The sequence below is a fragment of the Phacochoerus africanus genome, chromosome 8, assembly GCF_016906955.1.
Source record: "Phacochoerus africanus isolate WHEZ1 chromosome 8, ROS_Pafr_v1, whole genome shotgun sequence".
Lineage (NCBI taxonomy): Eukaryota > Metazoa > Chordata > Mammalia > Artiodactyla > Suidae > Phacochoerus > Phacochoerus africanus.
The window spans coordinates 105,602,586-105,629,423 of record NC_062551.1 but is presented as its reverse complement, the minus strand read 5'-3'; the positions used below and the strand labels follow the sequence as shown (position 1 = coordinate 105,629,423).

General features: G+C 38.7%; 1 protein-coding gene across 1 annotated transcript in view; it reads right to left on the bottom strand.

Moving 5' to 3' along the window:
* THOC1 (THO complex subunit 1) overlaps positions 1 to 26,838 on the bottom strand; it is a 44,779-nt gene that overhangs the window by 3,666 nt on the left and 14,275 nt on the right. The window contains 13 exon segments of the mRNA XM_047793873.1: positions 166 to 249; positions 4,852 to 4,917; positions 5,486 to 5,507; positions 5,510 to 5,580; positions 6,243 to 6,292; positions 6,294 to 6,314; positions 6,400 to 6,450; positions 6,649 to 6,715; positions 8,807 to 8,907; positions 16,881 to 17,012; positions 18,247 to 18,355; positions 19,958 to 20,031; positions 22,511 to 22,593. Of these exon segments, the coding sequence (XP_047649829.1) occupies positions 166 to 249; positions 4,852 to 4,917; positions 5,486 to 5,507; positions 5,510 to 5,580; positions 6,243 to 6,292; positions 6,294 to 6,314; positions 6,400 to 6,450; positions 6,649 to 6,715; positions 8,807 to 8,907; positions 16,881 to 17,012; positions 18,247 to 18,355; positions 19,958 to 20,031; positions 22,511 to 22,593 (931 nt within the window).

The window sequence follows — 26,838 nt, the reverse complement described above, 5'->3', positions numbered from 1 at the left end:
ATGGGAGTGGTTGCTGAAGTCAGGATGTGTCATAATATGAACTTGGCATATAAACTCACTGAAGTGGAGAAGTACCATCAACTTTCTCCCTTGCTAAGCATTCTAGTATACATACAATTTTTAAGAAAAGGTATTAGAGATCAGCTGAGGAGAAACATTACTTACTTGTATTCATTTTCAACCATGTTTTCAGGGTCTGCCTGTTCAATGGCTTCTTCAAAGAATTCCTCCAAAGTTGGCATGTATTCCCTGGGTGTTAAAAAAAAATTACTAGTGAGGCTCATGTGTGTTTTATAGACATTAAATGGTGGCAATAAAGATTCTAGTGATACCCACACTCAGTTACAGTCAGATTACTTAGGAACTCAGATTTTTAGGGACATAAATGACTCTAAATTTCTCAAAAGAGTTGACAACAAAGAGAGGGAAGTGTGGTACTACACCATTTTATAAACTATAGTCTCCGAAACACAACAGCCATGGCAGTTATATGCTTAACATATGTTAGGAGTCATAGAGGACAGCCAGGGGTTTAAGACCATCTAAATTTTACCAGCAAGCAGGAAATTTTCTCATCATGTCCACATCCATGAATATTTTTTTCTTTAAACCAAAATTAAACAAAAAACAAAAACCAGACCACATGGAGATTTTAAGAATTTAATGAGCTTATTTAGTTACCATGGTAGCATGATTGGTTTTTAATTGCATCTTTCTTGAATTTGTTTTTAGAAATAAAATTTGATATAGTCAAGCAAGTAAGACACAAGAATCTGATCAGAAGACATCTTTGATTAAAATGAGAAAAGTGAGCTCTCTAAAAGAAAAATCAAGTATCAAATCTTATTAGGATTTTCATTACAGTGACATGCTCTCAAACTGGCAAACATTACAGACCTGTAAGTTTCCTTCTGAGCTCATGACTACTTTTTTCTACATAACACAGCAGATAAAACAACTCACTGAAATCTCGACTATCATTCACAAATACATGGAACCACTGGCTAGTTTTTACAATTCCTATATACCGCAAGCAATCAGGACTACGGTAACAAACATCCTGGCTCCTGCTTCAGACTCAGGCACCTCTCTCTAACCTTGTTCTCCTCTTTCCCCAGAGGCAGCCATTCTTTGGAATGTGGCATTTATCATTCATGTATGTGTGTTTTTCTTTCTTTTTTTTTTGGCCATACTTGCAGTATGTTGAACTTCCTGGGCCAGGGGTCAAACCCATGCCATAGCTACAACCTGTGCCACAGCTACAACCTGTGCCACAGCTACAGCGATGTCAGAACTTAACCTGCTGTGCCACAAGGAATTTCCTAATGTGCATTTTAAAAGAAATTTTATATATATAGTTTTGAATATTTTCAAACTCTCTATTAATGGATTCCTTTTTTTTTTTTTTTTTGTCTCTTTAGGGCTGTACCCTTGGCATATAGAGTTTCCCAGGCAATGGGTCCAATCAGAGCTGTAGCCGCTGGCCTATGCTACAGCCAGAGCAATGCCAGTTCTGAGCCACATCTGCGACTTACACCACACACAGCTCACGCTGGATCCTTAACCCACTCATCGAGGTTCAGTGATCAAACACGCATCCTCATGGATGCTAGTAGAGTTTAACCACTGAGCCACGACGGGAACTCCAATGGATTCCTTCTTGTACCCTTCTACACCCTGACTTTTCTGGAGCAGGCATGTGTTGGTACAGGAGCCCTCATCCTCATTCCAGTGGCGTCCATTATATGAACACGCCACAAGCTACCCATTCTCTAGATAGTTAGCTGCTTTTTTCCACCTTGTGCTATGATAGTGCTAGGTTAACCCTTGTACCTGTCTCCTTGTGCAGATGAGTTGATTTCTTTAGACACTATGTTTTTCAAACCTCCACTGCAACCCATAGTAAATTCATTTTATATTGCAACCCAATACACATACAAACATCAAAGTATGTTATCATATGTGTAAATAAAGCTTATGTTTCACAAAAGTATGTTTTCTGTTTCACTTACAAAATGCTGACGGTGGGAGTTCCCATTGTGGCACAGCAGAAGTGAACCTGACTAGGAACCATGAGGTTGAGGGTTCGATCCTGGCCTTGCTTAGTGGGTTAAGGATCTGGCATTGCCGTGAGCTGTGGTGTAGGCTGGCAGCTACAGCTTCGATTGGACCCTAGCCTGGGAACATCCATGTGCCAAGGCTGTGGCCCTAAAAAGACCAAAAAAAAAAAAAAACAAAAAACAAAAACAAAAACAAAAAAAATGCTGATGGTAACTTAATAAATTGACTTCAACATGCGACCAGTGATTCCAACATGACATTTTAAAAGAACTGTTTTAGAATCAGTCTGCCCAGGAACAGAACTGCCTGGACTATGCACATCATTAACTTCACGTTACTGCCAAACTGTTTTTCAAGGTGGCTGTCCAATTTAGGCTCCCACCAGCAGCATTAGCAAATTATTTTTATCCACAGTTCTTATATCTCGGTATTTTAAAATGACTGAATTTCTTGGCTGTGACGATGCCTGCTGTTTTTGTTTTTTCCCTTTTTAGGGTCGCACCTACAGCTTATGGAAGTTCCCAGGGTAGGGGTTGAATCAGACTTGCTGGCCTTCGCCAAAGCCACAGCAACCCTGGATCCGTGCTGAGTCTGTGACCTATGCCGCATTCTCAACTCTCTGAGCAAGGCCAGGGATTGAACCCCCATCCTCATGGATACTAGCTGGGTTCTTAACCTGCCGAGCCACAATGGGAACTCCCGTCTGCCAGTTTGTTGAGATTACGTTTTTAGGAAATAAAGTTTAGACCATCAATATATTTCTTTTTGTTTTGCTTTTTAGGGCTGTACCCGCAGTATATGTAAGTTTCCAGACTAGAGGTCCAATTGGAGCTGCAGCTGCTGGCCTAAGCCACAGCCACAGCCATATGGGATCCAAGCCGTGTCTGCGTCCTACAGCACAGCTCACAGCAACACTAGAACCTTAACCCACTGAGCGAGGCCAGGGATCGACCCTGTCCTCATGGATACTAGTTGGGTTTGATACTACTGAGCCACGAAGGGAACTCCATTATAGCTTTTTTAAAGTAAGGACTGCTGATGATAGCTCACAGTTTTAGTATGAAAGTAACTATTTCTCAATCACTTTTGACTAACCCCTTGTTTAACTTGTTACAGAATTCTGGATTGATGATAATTTCTTTAACACTTGGAAGCTATCATTACATTGTTTTCTGGTCTCCTTTGTTCTTGAAGTCTGCTGTCAGTCTCATTTTGTACTTTTACAGGTGATTTAGTTTTTTCCCCTGGTGACTTTATTACAATGCACAGAGATATGGATTTGTTTTGTTTATCCCACTTAAGACTTGTACTCCTTGAACCTAAGAATTCATGCCTATTTTCAGTTCTGAGAAATTTTTTTTATTTATTTAGCTTTTTAGGGCTGCACATGTGGCATATGGAGGTTCCCAGGCTAGGGGTCAAATCAGAGCTACAGGTGCCAGCCTACGCCACAGCCATAGCAACACAGGATCCAAGCCACGTCTGTGACCTACATCACAGCTCACGGCAATGCCAGATCCTTAACCCACTGAGCAAGATCAGGGACTGAACCCGCAACCTTATGGTTCCTAGTTGGATTCATTTCCCCTGTGCCACGATGGGAACTCCAGTTCTGAAAAATTCTTAATTCAAATACTTGTTAGACGACATCATTCTATGGTCTTGACTCTTTATTTTCTAACTCTGATCCTTCTGTAATGCTTACGGCTGATTACTTAATCATTAATTCTTACTTCAACTCTTGTCTAGTCAGCCATTTAACCTGTTTTTAAATTCTGTAATTTAAAGTGACTACTTTATTTTTAAAATTAGTCACATCTTTAAAAATTTTGTACAATTTTAAAGGTAATCTTCCATTTATATTTATTATGAAATATTGACTATATTCCCAGTGTTGTACAAAATGGCTATATTTTCTTACTGCTAGAAGAATTACTTGGTTTTTCAAATTTGCCTGGTCCTTTTTAAGAGTGTTGTGTTTTTATTTTCAATATCTTCTTTTATGTCATTATCTTAAATATGCTCATTTTAAGCCTTTATCTGATGGTTTTATTATTCGAAGTGATTGTCTAACTTTTGTTGCCTGTTCTAGCTGCTGATTCTTAGTCATGGTAGATTGTTTTCATCTTCAGAATCCTTGTAGGGTTCAGGTTGAAGGTGTGACCCTTCAGAAGGTTTTCTATCATCAGCCCGGAACTTTTTAGTTCACCCTCTTAACTTGTTCCTTTACACTGCTGGTAGTGTAAATTTAAACCCCCAAACCACATTACAGACCTGTGGTTATAATTTCTTAGAGAATAGTTTTTCGCCCATACCTCAGGAGAAATGGATCATGAGCTCCTTGCTTCCTGTGCTAGTGAACAAGCCCCCCTGCCTCCTGCTCTGTCATTTTACAGATGGTATGTGTCAAGGGCCTCAGCTTTATTCAGGGGAAACTCAGTCATATATTTGTGCAGGCCTGAGGCCTTACTTTCTGATAAAACCCACATTCTCTGGTTCTCCAAAGTGGGAATCATGTGCACTAATCCCCAGCTAGAAGGAACTGCAACATTAGTTCACACTTTGGTTGTTAGTCTCCCCTTCTTTTGTGAATCCTTATTTCTTCTGATTGCTACAATTATCATCAGCACTTTTAAGTGTTTTGTGGAAAGCTGTATTCTCCTGGACCAAAGTCAACCACAATAAACTTTAAAATTTCTTTTGAGCTCTACTTACAGGTGACAAAAAATTCTACTCTAGTTATTACCATTTAAGAAAAGCAATACTTGATATAAAACATTTTAAACTTGCCTTGTCTCTGATTTACAGGCTTCCATGTTATCAGGACAGAGATTCCAAAGCCTTGTTAACTCTTCACTATAAAACAGACACAAAAATAAATACACTTTGTATGGACACAATTCTTTTATACCTTAAAAGTATAAAAATAAATAGTGGATTTTGGGGTGGTGATGAGTTTACTTTTCATCATTAATTTTTGGCATTTAGCAAATTTTCTATATGAACATATTTAATGATAATTGATAACCATTACTTTTTTCTAAAAATATTCAAGTGCAGTATAAAGCAATGAATAATTAGCTGGAAAGTAAAACACAGGAAAGGATTATACTACCTTGTAACAGCTAGAAGCCAGCTGGATCACCACAGCAATTATACTGTCTGTGACACGGAAAAAATGGCAGAACCTAGAGCCATGGATTTTTGGAAGCAGGAGACAAATGGACGTTTGTCTCATTGCATGAACCCACATCATGTGCCCTATAGATTGACAGGGTGCGGTTTGCTTCAGTCATTATGTATATACCAGACACACAAAAAGCTGGAAAAAAAAAATCTGGGAGTTCTTACAGTAACACCCTTACAATATAAAAAAGCAACTATAATAACATAACACCCCACCTATGCAAACAGGTTAACCTACTTTCCCATCAGAATTTTTTGTTGGGTCCTTTCCCTAGGAAGTCCTCTGGTGCCGTTCTCTTCCTTACTACTCTTGTTGGCTTGGTATCTGATGTTCTGTGGTGAACAAAACATACTGTAGTTTCACATAGATAGCAGAGATGGAATAATGTTTAATGTAAAGGAAAATTTAGTTATTGTTTTCTTCCTAAAAAGAATGAAAGCTTCATATTATATTACACTCATTACAGAGAAGACAAAAATGCCATACCAGAGGACAAATTACAAGGTGTGGGTACACAGGACTTTTTTCCAGTAATTAATGATAGATCAGTTTGTTCTGGGAAGGTGGACAAGAAATTTGAGATAAAATAGAAGTATATCAAAGTGGTTATATTTTTTATTTATTTTTTTTAGGGCTGCACCTGTGGCATATGGAGGTTCCCAGGCGAGGGGTCAAATCAGCTGTAGCTGCCAGCCTACACCAGAGCCACAGCAACGCCAGATCTGAGCCACGTCCTCGATCTATACCACAGCTCACGGCAACAATGGATCCTTAACCCACTGACTGAGGCCAGGGATTGAACCTGTATCCTCATGGATACTAGTCAGGTTAGTTTCCACTGAGTCACGACAGGAACTCCCAAAGTGGTTCTATTCTTATAGAGTTCAATTTACATGTTTTATATGAAATACATTTACACAAAATATACATAATGCAAAATAAACTCTATTTTGAAATGCCTTTCTGATATTGTTTGAGATGAGTATATATTCACCTTTCTTTCACAAAACTTGGGCAGCCTTCATTTTTCCATGAGTTCCAGTTTTTCTTCAGTGTTTAATATATGCTGGGAAAAAGAAAGAAATTACATTTGCATAATAAAGCCTTTGAAACTTGGTGCTAAGAAGACTATGTAAATGTAAAATACATACCTCTACCATCTTTGAAAATCTTTCTCCATCAGGGGGGTTTTCAGATAGTAGCTGTGATTAGAAAGAATATACTAAGCTTTCAACAACTTTCTGCATCATAGGAGTGGTTTGTCGGCAGAGAACCAAGAAGTGTTTGTGATCTTGTACCTGAGCTTAACTTTATCCTTATTTTCCTATTTGGGGCTGAAACAAAGAAAATTCTAAATTTTCATTTTGTTCAATCATGGGTTTGTTGCGTGATGAACTTACTTGATAAACTGATTTTGTAGTATCTTCAATCCAGAGTGATTGCTCATCAGTTAAAACATAGTTTGAACTAGGAAACAAAGCAATAAAAGCATGCGTGAGTTACAAGAATATATATTCAATTTTAATATACCGTTTTGAAGAGATACGAAGCATGTAACAGATAAATGAACTACACTGTAAGTAGTGTCAAAAATTACCAAGATAAGAACAATTACATTGAGAAGATTATAAGAGAAAGTTCTTGCACTTCATCCTCCAGATAAGATGGACAGAATGAAGACATGAAGGTATATAAAAGAAATAAAACATGCAATGAATCAATCTGATTAACTATGAACAGAGCAATGATTGTTTCCTAAAATAAGTTCAAAGTGGGATTAAAAACCTTGGAGAAAATAACATATTCCTCTCCAGAATGTACATTCAAGTAAGTCACGCTACATTCCTTTAAAACGCATTCAAAATACAATGAATAAAAAGCCCCAAACCTGGAGTTCCCGTCGTGGCGCAGCAGAAAGGAATCCAACTAGGAACCATGAGGCTGCGGGGTTCGATCCCTGGCCTCACTCAGTGGGTCAAGGATCCGGCGTTGTCATGAGCTGTGTTGTAGGTTGCAGACACGGCTCGGATCTGGCGTTGCTGTGGCTCTGGCGTAGGCCGGCAGCTACAGCTCTGATTGGACCCGTAGCCTGGGAACCTCCATATGCTGCAGGTATGGCCCTAAAAAGACAAAAAGACAAAACAACAACAGAAAAACAAAACCCAAACCTAGAGAAGGCTGAAGGCAGACCCAAACTGTTAATAGCTGCCCTCCCACTATGTACTAGGTGCTTTGTATTTTACAGCCATCTAATAAATATTGATAGACTGCCAAGTGTCAGGATCTAAGAACTTTACATTATTCATTTAGTTCTCCTAACAAGGATGTGTGTATATATTAAACAGATTACAGAGACTTAAAGCCATAAAGCTTGAATTCAAACCCAGGTCTGCCTCGAAGTCTTTTTCTCCCCCACAGCCATTTGATATGGGATCTCATTCCCCAGACCACACCAGGGTTTGAACCTGGGTGGCAGCGGCAAAATTCTAACCACTAGACCATCAGGGAACTCTCAAAGTCCTTGATCCTTCTACTGTGCTATACAACAGACAATACACAGAAGGATACCAAATAACACTTTTGAGTGCTTGCTATGTGTTATCTTAAAATTACAAGTCTGAAAGCTGAACTGTAGCTAGTGAGTGATGAAAGTAGGATTCAAAACCAGCAGGTGGAAAGCCATGTTCTTTAAACAACTAACACAATGCTACTCTGCAAACTTTCAATAACATCTAGTAACTGAGCTCTGCTTCAGTTATGGTTGATACAAGTGGGGCTGGTCTGTGTACAGGTGGAGGTATTCAGACTGACAGCAGAGATCCCAATTAGGTTTTCTGAAACCCCAAAGAAACTGGAATTGCTCTGTGCTTCAAAGATTTTTGGGGGGAGTTCCTGTCATGGCTCAGAGGAAATGAATCTGACTAGGAACCATGAGGCTGCAGAATTGATCCTGGGCCTTGCTCAGTGGGTTAAGGATCTGGCATTGCAGTGAGCTGTGGTGTAGGCTGCAGATGTGGCTCAGATTTGGTGTTGCTGTGGCTGTGGTGTAGGCCAATGGCTACAGCTCCAATTTGACCCCTAGCCTGGGAACCGCCATATGCCATGGGTGCGGCCCTAAAAGGACAAAAAAAAAAAAAAAAAGATTACTCTTTTCAGTTCTAATGTCCTAGACAGTCCCACACCTGGTGAGAGAAGTATTATTGGCTTAGTTTGCAAATCAGGTTTGGAGAGGGTTGGAGCAAGGTAAGGACTGATGTATGTTAAGAGCAAGACCTCCACCCACCAATACAACTGAGAACTGGGAGGATGGCTGGCGTTCAGTAGCAAAGACTCACACTCATAGTAGATACAGTCAACGAATGACTTTTCTCAAAAACAAATACCTTAGCATCTAGTATCTCTAACAAAAGCCCCCAATTATTTAATATTGCTGCAAATGAAATGTTTCAGGGATATGGTCCTTACACATATAATGAGCTCAATATGTAAGAAAAATAGATCAATAAGCAATCCTCTTTGCTGTTGCTTATAAACCACTTACTACCCATATTAACTTACCTTTTGAATTTGACCTGCCCCTTGAGATATTGGAATAAAATGAGATACTGCAACAGGATGTGTCGACGAAAGTTACTGTCGCTCAGTTGTAAGTCCATCAACTACGCAAAAAAAAAAAAAGCACACACACAAAAATGACACATTAAATTCAAGTTCTAACTAAATAAAGATGCAGGCTACGCTATTACAGAAATGGAAGATTTCAACTCAAAAAACATTTGTCAAGAACTGGCTGCCTGGAGGCACTACTGTACAAGCCCCAGGATAGAGCAGCAAAGGCTTCATTTAGATTTCTTAACCATTTTATGCCATGAGACATTTATGTTGGAGGATAGCAAAGTTATTTATATCTGTGGTCCTGAAGTCAGGATAAAAGCAGAAAGTAAACAAATCAAAATATGGCTGTTACTCTCCCACAAATAAAGAAATAATGCTTCAAGATGTCTCTGGATAGACAACAAAATACCAACAGACACTGCTCATTTTTGTAGTCCTAGGAAGTGCCTGCAGCAGATTTGGTGCAAAATGAGCAAATGAGAAGGAATCAGAGATGAAAAGTCACCCAGAATTTAAATGGACTTTTTTCCCCTCTTTTAGAGCCGCACCCAGAGCATATGGAAGTTCCCGGGCTAGGGGTCAAATGGGATCTGTGGCTGCTGGCCTACGCCACGGCCACAGCCACATAAGACCTGAGCCTCATCTGCAACCTACGCCACAGCTCATGGCAGATCCTTAACCCACTGAGCGAGGCCAGGGATTGAATCCACATCCTCATGGTTCCTGGTTGGATTTGTTAACCACTGAGCCATGACAGGAACTCCCTCAATGGAATTTTTTTTAATACTTTAGAGAAAACTGTATCATACTTGTATTATCACAGAATTCGGATTAGAAAGGACTTGAAGGTATTTATGAGGAAGCTCTTCAACAACACTGCTGGTCTTCCTATGACAACGACTTTAGTGATGAAGGCATCATTGAAATTCTGTCCCTGGAGCTCTGAGGGAAAGCTGTGCTATCTATGTCCACAAACCTGTGCTGTTCTGCCTCCCAGACCTAAACAACAACGGGAAGCTGCCTCCTTCTAAATGAATAACCAGTAAGACTCCTGACAGCCCTAGGAATTGGTTTCCAGTTCCAGGTCTCAAGTTCCTTCAGCTACAAGTCACATGCTATGCTTCCATCTACTAATGCAGCTGTTGGGCTGCACCTCACAGGCCTCCAAGACGTGTGCTTGCCCAGCCTCAAGACTGAACAAAGAGCTGCGAGTCGGCAACAAGGGACCTCAGTGGTTTAATGGATGGGGGATCTTATCAGGTGTGAAGCAAAGTCCTGGAGCAAAAGCTCACCACGTGTGTGGCAGACGGTGGCAGGACATGGCAGCAATCTCTGCTCCCCGGAGTGGGGGGGATGTTACCCATTAAAGGGGGAACAGATGTCAGGTTGACTTACTGGTTACCAGGGATACTAGCAGAGGGGCATGCCCTGCCCTCGCAGCCTCTAGGATAAGCTCTCAAGGTGGAGAAGTTCTGATCTAAAGATTAGAACATCACTGGTGGGGGCCTGGGGCAGATGTGGAGGTCAGCTATGTGCGCAGGGTTGGCATAAGTGGGCACTGGTCAAGCAGGGGGTGACAGAGAGCAAGAGGACAGCCATCGCAGGTGACCTGATCATACAGCAGCCTGACATTCACTAGCCAGTTCACTCCCTAGTCACTTCTTCCACACAGCTGGCTCTTATTCAAACAAACCACATTTTTCTTTTTTTAAAAAAAGACATATGCTTCCAGTTGGATTTTCCTCAAGTTTAGGGACTTGATTTGGGGTTCTGATTCTGTTACCACACTAGCCCTCCAAAACTGGCAAGCTGAATGGCATGCCAGCCTCCCCCCTTCCTCTGCTTCTGGACAACTCTATCTCCACCTGGGCTCTCAACTCTGCTGACGGTCACAGCCCCTCCACTCTAGATCCCCACCAACATGGCCACAAGCTGGACTTGGCTTTCACTCACAGCTGCCTCAGCTCTGAAATCTTTAATTCACAACCCTCTTACTACAACCTCTTATTATTCACTCAGTTGTCCAAATGTACCTATTCGGACTTTACTGAGACCCTAAGTTCTGTGAACTCTCTATTTTCCATCTATAAGTCCTATCTTGCTTTTACTAGAACCTTGTTTCTAGATAAGGAGTTAGGAAATGTTTCCTTAGAGGCCTAGAGAATAAAAATTTTAGGCTGTATGAGCCAAGAGGTGTATTATGGATATTATGTAGGTGCCTATGTAAACACTTAAAATGTAAAAAAACATAAAACAGGCAGTAGGCCAGATTTGGCCTGTGGGCTGTAGTCAGCTGACCCCAGTTCTAGACTTTCTGGTCTCTCTCTTCAACAATTTTCTTGCCAACCTCCCTAACACCTCTGTCACATCCACTGGGCAAAAGGGCAACCTTGGATCAAATCAACTGTTAGTCACCTGCTGTGTACTAATGCTAGGGCTTCTAATCTACGCTGCAGATTAGCTGTTTAAAGAAAATAGAGACGTTCCCATCGTGGCTCAGTGGTTAGTGAAGCCAACTAGGAACCATGGGGTTGCGGGTTTGATCCCTGGCCTTGCTCAGTAGGTTGGGGATCCGGCATTGCCGTGAGCTGTGGTGTAGGTCACAGATGTGGCTCAGGTCCCGCGTTGCTATGGCTATGGTGTAGGCCAGCAGCTACAGCTCCGATTTGACCCCTAGCCTAGGAACCTCCATGTGCCATGGGAGCACCCAAGAAATGGCAAAAAGACAAAAAAAAAAAATAGAAATCACACAGCCATGCGGAGGGCACCACTGCCAAGTCTCCAGCTTCGAACTCTCTCATCTTTAGTCAGCAATCTTTACTCTCCAAAGCTATTCTCTCTGCTATTCTCCACAGCAACTACCTCACACCAGCTGCACAGACCAAAACACCCCTCACTCCCAGCAGACAACTACCTTTACCTTCAACAAGGAGAAAACTTTATCAAACTGGAGGTTTCAGCTGCATGGGGGTTTTGCCTCATTTCCTCTGCCACAACATCTTTACTGCTAAATGTCATCCTCTGCCTTATCTTCGACTCTTTCTTCTTTTAAGCTCCCTTCCACTGGCATTTAATTACTTCTCTCAAAAAGATAGCATGGCCTCACATTATCCTCCTGAATAGCAAAACTTCTTGGAAGAACTGGCTACATTCATTGTTTGCAATCAACCCTAGTCTGTTCTGACACACGGCGTTCTGGTTGACTGTTCCAGGGCCAGTGTTTTCACCAGTGACTTATTTGTTGTTAAATCCAGTGAATGCTCTTCATAGTCCTTATCCTACTTGATATGCTTGGATTCCATAAAATCATATTTTTCTAGTTTTTCTCCAATCTCACTGACTACTCTTCAATCTTCTTCCTCCTCCCCCCTTTCTTCGTTCTCCCTCAAATGCTGATTTTCTTTGGGATTGGGTTTGATGCTTTTTTCTTTCTTGCCAGTCTACACTCTCAATTACCACGTATAAGCTGACAACCAGACTATATACCAATCTATACTCTCAACCTAGATCTCCTTCCTAATCTCCAAATCTGTGTACTCAAGAAGCTATTAATACCTCTACCTGAATGTCCAGCTGACACCTGATTAGATTTCACATCCAAAATAAAACACACCAATTTTCCCAACAAAGTCTGCTTTTCTCCAGCGTTGGCTAATTAATTGAGAGGCTCCACCATCCACCTACTGGTCTATACTACTCTAGGAAGACTTTCTGGAAAAGGAAGCAACTGTGAACCATAAAAGAAAACCTAAAGTTGGAGCGTACATGAGAAGAAATAAACAAGAGGTACAAAAACTGAGGCAAGTAAGAGAGCAGCCGTGTGCCACAACCCTAAAGAGGTCAGTGTGAAGTGAAGACGGGAGCTCTGGGCCTGAAGAAATCCGTGCTGTTTATGAACTTTTCATCTACTGTGAGCTTTAGGTCCCCTTTTCCACATTATTTTTTATGTTGGATGATAACTTTTTCTTGGATCCAAACAATGGACTGAAAACAGGGGCCGATAAGATACTAATTTGGAGGTGGGAGAGGACCAGTGTGATCATTCAAACTAACTGCTTCGCATTATCCTGGAGAAAACAAGGCCCTAGAAGTTAAAATGACCCCTGTAAGGTTACACAGCTAGTGAGGAAGAGGTGAGACTAAAACTGAAACACTCAATTGTATTCTTCCTTCTAGAATATATATTTCCTAGTTCTACTTTTCTTCGGTTATTTAAAGAGTTACACCATTGAAATTATGCAATGGTCAAATATTTCTTGATGTCTTTGTTTTGTGAACAAAGGGCCTTTCATCATCCTTCGATTTTACTGTACCTCTTAGCTCAGGCTTCAGCCTTCTTGATTACTATTCTAAACCTAAAAAGGATCAGGTTGCTCTTCTTATCCTTATGTGCCTTTCTGTCACTAAATTATACATGTAAACAATATTCCTTTCTACACATTTGAAACTTTTCATAGAAAAAATTTTAAAAAAGCAATTTTGCTGGTAAAATTAAACCGAAGTATGAAATCTTCCACTTCTATTACTTAAACACAGAATACTTACAAAAAAACCAAAATATTGTGTGTTCATTAAATTCTAATTTGTCATTGTTAACATATCAGATCAAATTATCCAAGTTTCAAATTATGAAGTATTTTTTAAAGTTCAAAAAGGTACAGTTAAGTAATACAAAATTTCTTTGTATCATGATCCTGTTACATAGCAAATCCTCACATTTTAACTTGTTCCACATTTGTTAAAAAAACAGTATCGTGGAAACTGTTAAAAGCCCCTCAAACCTCCCTCCACTATGGTAAGCACTACCATGTATTTGGTACTGGGGACTCTTAATGCATAGTTTATACTATCATATATACGGAGGCATCTATAAATAATATATCAAAGCATCCTGCATTTTTACAAACTCTACTATGCATATTATGCTGCAATAAATTATTTTTCATACATTATGTTTGAAATTTACCTATCTTAATACGTGGAGCTCCAGTTCAGGGGTTGGCAAATTTCTGTCAAGAGTCAGGCAGTAAATCCTCTGAGGCTCTGTGGTTGTGCAGTCTTCATCACGACTGCCCCTTTCTGCTGCTGCCATGCAGAAGCAGCCACAGGCAACACGTGATATGTGCCAATAATCATGTTAACAAAGCAGGCAGTAAGCAATGTGCCGACTCCTGCTCTCGTCATCCATTTTCAGTGCTTACAGAACTCGATGATATAAATGTACCCTAACTTAACCATCCACCCAGTCTCCTGCTTATGAACATTTAGGTTGTTTCCAAGCTCACAAACATCTACGTTACAATGAGTCTTATGTATTTTCTTGTGCATGTGTGATTCTCTGGGGCCCACATCTCAGAACAAAAGTTTTAACTTTGCTCTTTATTATGATATTGCCCTGACAAGTGATTATCAATTTATACCTCAACCAGCTGGCTACATATGAAAGTTCTCCTTTTTCCACACTTTTGCCGATATGTTTACCATTAGAATTTTTGTCAATTTGGTAGGTGTGAAGTGAGTATTTCATCATTTCAATTTATTGGCTACTCTCTGCAATGTCAGATCCTTAACCCGCTGAGCAAGGCCAGGGATTGAACGTGCAATCTCATGGTTCCTAGTCGGATTCCTTTCCGTTGTGCCACGACGGGAACTCCTGAAATATTTTTCAATTTTTGTGCTCACCATTGCTTTCTGTATCCTACTCTTTTCCAGTGGGTTCAGTTTCCTTCTTCCTAGAGACCAGCATTTAGTAGTTTTTCAAAATGACCTTAAGAGTGGTATACTTTCCTGGTCTTAGAATGAAAAATATTTTTATTTCACCTACAGTATTCATTGCATTTAGCTAGGGATGAAATTCTAGATTGACAGTTATTTTTCTCAGCAGAAATATTTCTCTACTGTTCTCTGATACTATTGATATCTGTTAAAAATCTGTTCCTTTCCAGTTTATTTGTCTTCCACCTACCCCCACCCCCCTTTGGTGGCTTTTAAAGTTTTCTCTTTATCCCTGAAGTTACAGCATAATGTACCAAAGTATGGATTCCTCTTTCTTTTATCTTGGTTGGGAGCTGGAGCAGACTTTTAATCTGAGAACTTGGGACTTCCCTTAGTCCTTTAGTTTCTCCACCATTCTCTCCATTTTGTTCTTTGGAAATACTAATTAGATATATGCTGGGGGAGTTCCTATCATGGGTCAGCACAAACGAATCTGACTAGTATCCATAAGATGCAGGTTCGAGCCCTGGCCTTGCTCAGTGGGTTAAGGATCTGGCATTGCTGTGAGCTGTAGTGTAGGTTGCAGATGCACCTCAGATCCTATACTGCTGTGGCTGTGGTGTAAGCTGGTGGCTACAGCTCTAATCCAACCCCTAGTTTTGAAACCTCTATATGCTACCGGTGTGGCCTTAAAAAGACCAAAAAAAAAAAAAAAAGAGATATGCTGGAATTTCTCAATCAGGTTAACAGCGACAAAACAACAAAAAAAATCCACCTCTTTGTGCAAGTTCTGCATGAACTTCTCATCACTAGCTCTCTTGTCATCTATGTTCAATCTACAGTTTAATTCTGTGTGCTGTGCTTTGGTTTCAATGATCATATTTTTCCTTTTCCATACTGCCAAGTAGTTGTCATGTTAAACTGTCTTAATTCACTCCTGCTGAAGTGTTTCAGTTTCACAACTTCTTATTCTCAATGGATGATCAATCATCAATTTTCTCTTTGATTAACCAATACATCTATTTTTTTTTAAGTTTTGGTCAGGCTGTGTATCTAGAACAAATACACATATATCCAAAGTTGATTTTGTTGGTGATCTGTCTCAGCATTGGATTTCTGAATTTTAATTTATCAGAGAGTTTTGAATGGAAGGCTCCTGTTTTGGGGATGGCTGCTTATTCCTTCTTCTTTCCATGTACACCCTTTCCTGTCTAGTATTTTTGCATTTTCTTCCACTAGGTCCCTAGACCCAAGTCTGGAAGACAGTCTTATGATTACTTTTTTTGGGGGCTATGCCTGTGGTATGTGGAAGTTCCCAGGCCAGGGATCAAACCCGTGCCACAGTAGCAGCCTGGGCTGCTCTAGTGACCATGCAGGATCCTTAACCCACTGCACCACAAGGGAACTCCTTATGGTGACTTTTTGGAACAGCTGTTTCATGAGTAAACTGAGGATATCACATACCTGGTCCCAGAGCAAGCAAAGGACACAAAGCTGTGCCTTTATCATCCCTAGACCCACAACTTCCTATGAAACTGCTGCCATTGTCAGATTGCTAATATTTATCTTAGCTTCTTTTCAAAAGTGGGTTAAGTTCTAACCCCTTCTCTGGTTCAGGCAGTCAATGTGGCTTTGATTCCTGGTCCCACAAAGAACACATCTGGTCTCTTATATGTAGCCAAACTCCTGGAGCCACCACCTGCATGGGATATACAGTCCAACAGGACCAAAGCTTCATTTTCACTTACTACTTGGCAGTTCTGATCCATGAAGATATTTATCTTGTTTCTAAAAGCCTAACTTTGCCTTGCTGGTTTTCTTTTTTTTTCTCTTTATCTGTTATTGCTATGTATTTGGAGCAAAGGGAGAGAGTCGAAACATAAACTCAATGTGCCATCTTGACCAGAAACTTACATAATCCCTCAACATTGTATTTGAACAAATTTATTTAAGATTAACAGAGAAGTTTAAAACCCTTTATCTGTAACTAAATGGAAAACTAATTATAAAATATTTTCATAAATGCAAATTACATCCTAACTTGAGGTTTGAATTATATATATCTTGAAAGTAACTAAAATGAATTCTAAAATATATCTACAAGACAGACAATGCAGACAGAACTCCTTTCACTTCTGAAATCAAATCTGTTTTACTTCTATAAGAAACAGAACTCTCAAACTAACATTTATCAGTTTTAAGTAAAAATAAACTTTTCTACTGTATTTAACTTAATAGGATATCAGCTAAATAGAAAAACAAAAACCTTTCTTACTAGCTTATGAAAAAGAAAGATTCATACCTTTTCACTTGTTAAAAATTTTGCAAAATACACATGCTCTCCTCCTGTTTTTAATTCTTCCATCTTTTTCCTTGAGGCCTGAGTATCATCTAATTTGTAACTCTTAAAAACAGCTAGAACTTCTTCAGAATACTGCAAAGTAAAAATATCAATTAGTTTTATTTGCCACTGTTGCCCAATCATTTGTTTAGTGTTTTTCTTTATCAAAATAACCTACAATCTGTTCCCAGTTAACTGTATATGCACACTTAACAAGAAAAATTATGATAAAAAAATGACAGTAAAATTATTTTGCATGAGATTTCATGGTTATTGTAAAAGTAGGACTAAACTCTCTATTTCTGAAGAAATGTGATTTCTTTTGCAGCCTGTGTAAGGAGCAAGCAGAGAAAGGAATGCTTTGAGAATATACAGAAATTTACCAGTAACATAGCTGTTTAGTGAGCACTGGAAACTCAAGCATTTCTTGTGCTAAAGACTGACCAAATAAAAAAATGATGTCAAATCCTATCTGGTTAAGGGATAATTCTGGATTTCTCATTCACCACTTAATCTGAATTTGGATAGTTAAAATAAAAAAGGATTTTGCATATAAAATAAAAACTTAAAAAAATAACAAAGAATACACACCATGCTAATTTTTTTTTTTTTTTCAGCCGCCTAACCCGAGGCCAAACCCACATCACAGCTATGGCAACGTCAGATTCTTAATCCGCTGCACCACACGGAATGTCCCACACCACACTACTTTTAAAAGCTACTTACTAACCTTAGATTTTGAATACAACAAAAAGGATAAACTGACTTTTAAGTAGCCAAGGAAAAGAAATACAGAGAATTCCTATAAAAAGGAGGTTAGCAAAACTCTCCTGTAAAGAGTCAGACATATTTTAGGCTATATGGTGCAAATGGTCTCAATCATTATAACATAAAACGACCACAGATAATACATAAATGAATGGGTGTAGTTGTGTGCCAATACTAACTTTGTTTAAAAAAGTAGGTAGTTAGGCTGTATGTGGTCCAAGGCCAGTTTGCAGACTCCTGTTCTAACAGGATAGCTGAAATAATTTCGTGCAAAGTAAAAGGTAGAATGTATTCCTCAATTCATGCTGACAATACTATGTAAAAAAAACCTAAAGGTGTGTTTACCAACCTCTAAATCTTCAAGTCATTTATAAACTATTCTCAAAATCAATTACTTATGTATTAATTTGCAACTTAGCGTCTATATATTATGAAATAGGTATAAAAATGTAAGAAGTAGAATTATATAGTGAAATGTATGCTGGCAAGAGTCAAGTACAGATTGTGCCATTAGGTAATAAAGTATTGGGCTTTTGGTAGTCTGTGATTGGTAGCTTACCTTGAGAAAGGTTTTCCATGAAATTTTCTCATAGCATTGCACAGGGTTCCTAAAGTAGTCCTGAAGTGACCAAAATTTTCGGTACAGGTTGTAATCAATTGGAATGGAGCTAATAAAATAAATATTAAATGACTCATTTAAGTTCTTTTAGAAATATGCATTTCTTTTAATTTTTCCTGCATCACAAATCCTTTTAAAAAGTTGATGAAAGTCATGGCTTCTTTCCCCAGAAAAGCAAACACATTCATAATTACTTACATAAATTTCCATAAATAATTTCAAGGGGTTCACAGACCCCTATTCCTGCTGTATCTTTAATGGTGGAACTGCTGAATTTTGACTGGATACATTCAGAATTGAAGGCTATGTTTCCCAACCTCTCTTGGACTAGGTGTGGCCATGTGATTAAATTCTGGTCAATTAGTTGGGAGTGGAAGTCCTATGTGACTTATTTGGGCCATGTTTTATCATTTTCCCTTTGGGCTGGCTAAAATGTAGATGTGATGATGAACCATCCTGGACCACAGAAAAAGAGCAAATAGCAGGGGATAGTGGAACAAAAGTTAGAAGGAACATGGGTCCTTAGCCAATCTCCCTGAAGAGTGCTACTGCATCAGCCCTGAACTGCTGGTCTTCAGACTTAAAGGAGAAAGAAAACAACTTCTTTGTTTTTCAGGCTAATGCTACTTTGAATCTGTGTTAGCAGCTATAGGCATTATATCCTCACCAACACACCAGAAGACCTAGTACTAAACAAATACGATAGGTAATTATCAACTTAGTATCACAAAAATAAGACCTTTCTTTAGTGTCTCTATTATAGTATTACTAATTCAACTTCTAATTTGGCTATGTTACAAATCTTAGTGTCAATACACGTTCTTTTAATTTTACAAGCAATTATTATGCTACAAAATGTTATAATTTTTAATTTTTCTTTTTGGCTGCACCTTTGGCACGCAGAAGTTCCCCAACCAGAGATCAAACCTAAGCCATAGCTTTGACAATGCCAAGTCCCAACCGCCAGGCAACTCAATTTTTTAAAAGACATTTTAAAAGACATTTCAGATATTATATTAACAAAATCTTTTGTAGTATTCAAAATGGGCCAACGAAGCCTTTTAGTATTAACCATATGTCAAAAATGCTTGAGGTATCAACTATTTAATATACTCAAATAGCCACAAAAGTTGTCAACATCACTTTCAAATTAATTTTGTCTATAAACACAACTGAATACTTCCTTACTCCATTCTTTCAAAATAAACCTAAACAAGATGAACCTATGGATTATAGCAGGAATCTTTGCTAAGTTTCATGCCCATACAAACATTCCAAGTAAGACTCTCATTTTATATGGGAAACAGAAAGCAGGTTTAGGGATCCATACTGCACCATAACCTCAAAGTGAAATGGAAGGGAGAAGGGGAGGAACACATAGGTTTCCTGTGGTTGGCTTTTCAAATGTTACAAATAAATATCAGGGAGGCTACCTACACAATAAACTGCCTGCATACAGTTTGGAAACCAACTGATACAACCCAGGTATGACAGGAATTATAAATTTCAATAATATACATGAAAGTTACAAATCAAAGAAATCCACAAGCATGATTTCCTTCCTCCTTGTCTATGTTCTCACTCTGGTACTTGATAAGTCATTAAGGTATTATCCTTGTAAACCAAGAAACCTGAACTTCTAAACACTCACCAAGTTGTTGGAGCTTCATCATCTCCCATTTCACCTTCTTCTACATCCATTCCTTCTTCTCTATCCTCAGTGTGCTAAATTTAAAAAACAGCACAACCTATCATGAAGCAGTTGTCAGGAAAATAAGAATTCTATGTGACAGATCTGAGAACTCAAGAGCAGTATGACAATAATATAAAATAGTCATGAAGACATAGCACAAAGTTTTAAACCAGTACTTTTCCAAAATGGTCAGTAGATTCTCTCTGGGGACAAAGGGTCTACAGCAAAATATGATTTAGAAACATAGTCCTTTTGGAAAAGTGAGAAGATCATTAGCACACTAAGGACTCCAAAACCACAAGTAACTTTTAAAGCGATTTAAGTAATTTTGTCCCCAACTTGGACTCTGAAAATCTTCACCCACCCCTACATATAACACTTACTATCTGGGAACACTTTAGGATATGCTGGGTGTCCTGTTCCATATTGAAAAATTCCAAAGAATAAGTTTACAGAGGGTAGTCAAAGAAATGCATAAAAGAAACAAAAAGGTGAAAAACAGATTTGAAAAATCTTTTTTTTTTTTTTTGTTTCTTTGCCATTTCTAGGGCCGCTCCCGTGGCATATGGAGGTTCCCAGGCTAGGGGTCTAATTGGAGCTGTAGCTGCCAGCCTACGCCACAGCCACAGCAACGTGGGATCCGAGCTGCGTCTGCAACCTACACCACAGCTCACGGCAACGCCGGATCGTTAACCCACTGAGCAAGGGCAGGGACCGAACCCGCAACCTCATGGTTCCTAGTCGGATACGTTAACCACTGCGCCACGATGGGAACTCCAGATTTTGAAAAGTCAATATCATTTCCAAATTGATAATGATTACAATTTAAGGAATAAATTAAAGTACTCTAATTTACAATGAGATATTAGTTACATCTAAATAATAATGTTTTAAACTTCATAATTTTCTCATAAATGTCCCAAATCTTGCCAACTTTGGCCTATCTTCTGGATATATCATAATCTTTAAAAATAATGTTAACCTTGGGAGTTCCCGTCATGGCGCAGTGGAAACAAATCCAATTGGGAACCATAAGGTTGTGGGTTTGATCCCTGGCCTCGCTCAGTGGGTTAAGGATCTGGCATTGCTGTGGGCTGTGGTGTAAGTCGCAGATGCGGCTTGGATCCTGCGTTGCTATGGTGTAGGCCGGTGACTGTAGCTACGATTAGATCCCTAGCCTGGGAACCTCCATACGCCGTGGATGTGGCCCTAAAAAGCTAAATAAATAAATGAAAATAAAGTTAACGCTGCTGATGTCCTTTTGAAAAAAAAAAAAATCGGGCAAATGATGGACTATTTAACAAATGATTCTGAGATAACTGGCTTGCCATTTGAAAAAAAAAAATTAAATTATAATTCAAGTTAGTCTCCAACATTTCTGCTGAGTAAAAGATTTAGAAGAAAAAACAAAATCATAAAAGCACCGGAAGAAAACCAAGGGAAGTACATACTCCTGTGGGTGGAAGCTTTCAGTATGACATTAAGACCAAAAACAGTAAAAGACCAAAAATGTTGACATTACTACACCCAAATTTAACAGCTCTATATAGCAAGCTCTAGAAAGTTATAAGGAAAACTACAAACTGAGAACTATATCATGAATTAATGAGTTTCTAAACATCAATAAAAGTGGACATTTCAGCAGTAAAATGGGCAAATATCATAAATAGACAATTCTTTTCCTTGTTTCTAATAAGCACAGAAAAAAATAAATTCTAATGAACATACAGTGAGCTCTTCAACTAATTACCAAGGAAATCTAAGTCAAAACAAAGATAACTTACCTTTCAAGTACATATCAATTAAGCAAAGATTTTTAAAAAACTGATAATTTCCTGTGTTGGCATGAGGCTGTGGGGAAATGGGAAGGTGTTCTCTATGTGGCACTGTGGTAATATACATGGGTACAACTTTTCTGAGAAAGACCTGGACAGTTGTTATCAAAATCTGATATATGCATTTATTTTGAGTCAGAAATTCCACTTATCAAAATTTATTTATGCAGGAGTCACCTGCATAATTTAGCAATGATATGTAAATACTATTTATTATAATGTTGTCAATAATTTTTCACTATTAGATTATCTAAATACCCACTAACAGGGGATTGTGATATATCCAAAGACTTATCATGAGACATTAAAACACTGAGACAGACCTAAATGTACTGATGCAGAAATGCAACCATTTTATGTTGCTAAAAGAAAGTGAATTTCACAACAGTATATATTGTACGACCTCATTTTTGTAATAAAACTACAAACACAAAGTCCTATAAGGACAGAAAGAGAATATTAAAAGTGGTTACCTTTGGAGCCTTGGATTATGAGGTAGGTGTACTTTCTATTTTAAATATTTCTATTTTTGCATATTTTAAAAAACACAGAATACATATTATTTATATAAACTCGAAACAAAGGTTTTTAAAATTTTTGATTAGAAGACACATTCATACGGGTTACCTCAGTAACAACTTAAAATACGTTCTGTTAGATTTCATATCAGCCTCACCTTCTGACCCAATGTGCTCTCCTGCTCGTTGGTATTGAAAACAGTGACATTTTCCAGATTAAACTGACTCTGCAAGTTAAGACCTATTTAAAAAAAAAAAAATTTTTTTTTTCAAAGTATATCCATCAAACACCTACATTAAGAATATAACATTGTTGTCATATAACCAAAATACATAAAATGATAAACCCATAATTAAGCAAAAGGTCTAGTTAGAAGTAACATCACACTTGATTTTCAAATTCTTTCAAAGTTAATTTCTTTAAGGTGCCTTTAGAGTATGCAGAATTCTATATACACTATAATTGATATACCTGATGCTTGTTATTCATGAATACTATAGAACAATTTTATAGAATGCAATATGTAGTAATTTATAAATTAGTTAACGAGAGGTTTCTCACTGTCAAGGAAAGAAGTTATATATAAGCAGGTCTACTGGATTAGACTCCTAAGTATCAATCACTATATCATTGTTTCTGTTGTCGGGTCATTAGAAAAATGTAGACAGATACAGAAATAAATACAGATGCATGTGTATACCTGTTAACATATATTTTTCTGAGCTCTGTCCATTGAGAGAGCTTTGAAGCAGTGATATTCCAGTAACAATTAGCCCAGATCTTGCCTTCTAAATACTATTTTTAAGTAAAACAAGGCACTTTGGAGAAGTGGCTGATTCCAAGGGTTGAACAAGGAAAACACAAGCTGCACCTGGGCTATCCTCTCCTGCCAGAAAAGCATGAAAGAGGCTCCAATGGGCAAAACTCTAATAATATTAGCAAAAAAGTAAATAATGATACTATGAGATTATAACCCATATAAAATACTGAAATAGATGATTGACTTAATAAGTGAACAAGGGAGAAGAGACAAATCTTTTTTATTTTCTTGCCTTTTTGTCTTTTTAGGGCCGCAGCTGCAGCACATGGAGGTTCCCAGGCAGAGCCACAGCAGCGCCAGAGCCACGCCTGCGACCTACCCACAGCTCACAGCAATACCGGATCCTTAACCCACTGAGTGAGGCCAGGGATCGAACCTGCAACCAATGGTTCCTAGTCGGACTCGATTCCACTGCGCCATAATGGGAACTCTGAGAAAACTTTTCTTTAGATAAGAACCCCAATTTAATAAACATAAAATTAATTAAAGAAATAGAAAATCACCAGGAAAACCTAATAATAATCACTGCAGGCGACCACTAGGGAACACTACTAAACTTAGTGGGCAAAGGTCTAAGGAGGAAAAGAATATCTGCAAGGCCTCAAAATATTTCCCTTCAAATATTTATTAATTGCAAAGGGGAAAATAGTAACTTTGTAGTAGAGGAATATGGTGATCAAGGATAACATTCCCAGTAAAAGACACATCAACACCATGTGGAGGAAATTCCCGTCGTGGCTCAGTAGAAACGAATCTGACTAGCATCCGTGAGGAAGCAGGTTCGATCCCTGGCCTCGATCACTGGGTTAAAGATCCGGCATTGCCATGAGCTATGGTGTAGGTCACAGATGCAGCTTGATCTGGTATTGCTGCTGCTATGGTTGTGGTGTAGGGCTGAAGCAATAGCTCCAATTTGACCCCTAGCCTGGGAACTTGTTAAATTTTTAGAGGTAGTATGGATTTTATTGATAGAAGGACAATTCCAGCTCCTGCTTTTCTAACCCTGAGAAAATGCCTCAAGTGTGGCCCTAAAGATGAAAAAAACAAACCACCAACAAAAAAACCACCATGTTGAAATGATGCACTGAGAAAGGCACATCACCTTTGTGGTTTTCTTCCAGTCTATAACCTCAATCTAATGATGAAAAAAAAAATCATACAAACACAGACAGAAGGGCATTCTATGAAATGTCTGGCCAGTACTCTTCAAAACTGTCAGGTTGAGGAGTTCCCGTCGTGGCGCAGTGGTTAACGAATCCGACTAGGAACCATGAGGTTGTGGGTTCGGTCCCTGCCCTTGCTCAGTGGGTTAACCATCCAGGCGTTGCCGTGAGCAGTGGTGTAGGTTGCAGACGCGGCTCGGATCCCGCGTTGCTGTGGCTCTGGCGTAGGCCGGTGGCTGCAGCTCCGATTCAACCCCTAGCCTGGGAACCTCCATATGCCGCGGGAGCGGCCCAAGAAATAGCAACAACAACAACAACAACAAAGACAAAAGACCAAAAAAAAACCAAAAAAACAAAAAAAACCTGTCAGGTTCATGAGAAAAGCAAAGGCTGCAGAACTGTCACTGACTGGAGAGACTGGGGAGATTGAGGTGGCAACTAAATACAGGATCCTGGACTGGATCCTTAAACAAAAAAGAAAGCAGTGATAAAATCTGGTAAAATCCGAATAAAGTTTGCAGCCTTATTTGGATTTTTCCAAATAAAGTGCTGCACCAATGTTCATTTCTTAGTTTTGATACCTGTACCATGGTTATATAAGAGGGTAACATTAGATAAAGTTATATAGGTACTCTGTACTATCTCTGCAACTCTTAAGTTATTTTAAAACAAGAATTTTTAGAAAAAGCTAGTATGCTAGATGAAGTCATTAAGCTAGTAAATGAATCTGGTTGACCATTCTGCACTGACTACTTAAAGTATCTTTGTCTCTTCTCTATTTACTACTCAACATAGCACATGCCATAATTCTCATTAGGTTAAAAACTTCAGTCATGCAGTTCCCATTGTGGCACAGCAGAACCTAATCTGACTAGGAACCATGAGGTTGCACGTTCAATCCCTGGCCTCGCTCAGTGGGTTAAGGATCTGGCGTTGCTGTGAGCTGTGGTATAGGTTGGCAGCAACAGCTCCCATTAGACCCCTAGCCTGGGAACCTCCATATGCCGCGGTGTGGCCCTAAAAGGACAAAACACAAAAAAAAACGAAAAAAACTTCAGTCATACTTTACTAAATTTAATGGGTAAATGCCTTTCTGAAGGTCTTGGGATATACTCCAGTAAAACTTAAGCATCTATGAATGTTAAAAAAAAGGAGAAAAAAATACTACAAGAAGATATTCCCAGATGCTAACCTAGCTTATGCTAGGATGATAGGATTATGAAGTTTTTTTTCCCTTAATTTTCCAAATTTTCTAAAATAAGGTTGTATTACTTTTATTAAAATAAAATATAATTTATTAATACATATACAGTTTAAAGTTACCTTCAGCAACATATTGTTAGTCTTTCAACTAGCTAATGAGAGAAATAAAAAGTGGTTTCTCTATGTCTTGCTAATTTAAGTATGTAGTGTACCGAAAAAAGAGGTCTAAGATGTTTTTTAAAAAATGACAGTGGAGGCTGGAGATAACCAGGAAGGACTAAAGAATGGCTGAGAATTCAAACTTTGTTCTTATGTCTTCTGTAAATCCCAGAAAAAGAAATCACAAATCAGTGCTTAAGAGGGGGCATTTCATTTCACAAAGACATAGAGCTTCATTCAGGACATGTTTAAATGGGAACTAGATGTATGGCACTGTTCTAGGCATAGAAAATACCGAGGTGAACACCACAAACACACTGAAAATGTCAGATGGTGCTAAATACTAAGAGATTTGAAATCAGGTGGTGGTAATGGAGGTAGAAGGTTTAGATTAGACACTTAAAGGCAGTCTCTCTAAGGAAGTGAAATTTAAACTGAGGTGGAGTGAAAGCAAAGGGCAGTAATGTGACAATAACGAACAAAAAGATTACGGATAGCGGGAAGAGTTAGTGCCCAGGTCCTAAGGTTCAACTGATTTTGATATTTTGAAGTCATAAAAGGCAAGATGCCAATTCACGATGGGGCAAGAAGTTTTTTTCAACAAATGGTTGAAAATGTTGCTGGGAAAACTGGATATTCACATATAAAAGGATGAAATTGGATCCCCACCTTACACCAAATTAACAAAAATTATAAATTTTATTTACAAATTTAAAACTTGTAAATTACAAAAACTACAAAAATTAACTCAAAATGTATCATACACCTAAATGTAAGAGTTAAAATTCTTAGAAGAAAAACAGAGATGTAAATCTTTGTGACCTTGGGTCAATAGTTTCTTAGGTATGACACCAAGAGCACCAGAAACAACAAGAAGTGTATATATTAAACTTCAGGAGTTCCCGTTGTGGCTCAGTGGTTAATGAATCCGACTAGGAACCATGAGGTTGCGGGTTCAATCCCTGGTCTTGCTCAGTGGGTTAAGGATCCAGCGTTGCTGTGAGCTGTTGTGTAGGTCGCAGACGTGGCTTGGATCCCATGTTGCTGTGGCTGTGGCTGTAGCACAGGCTGGCAGCTACAGCTCCGGATTAGACCCCTAGCCTGGGAACCTCCATATGCTGCAGGTGCAGCCCTAGAAAA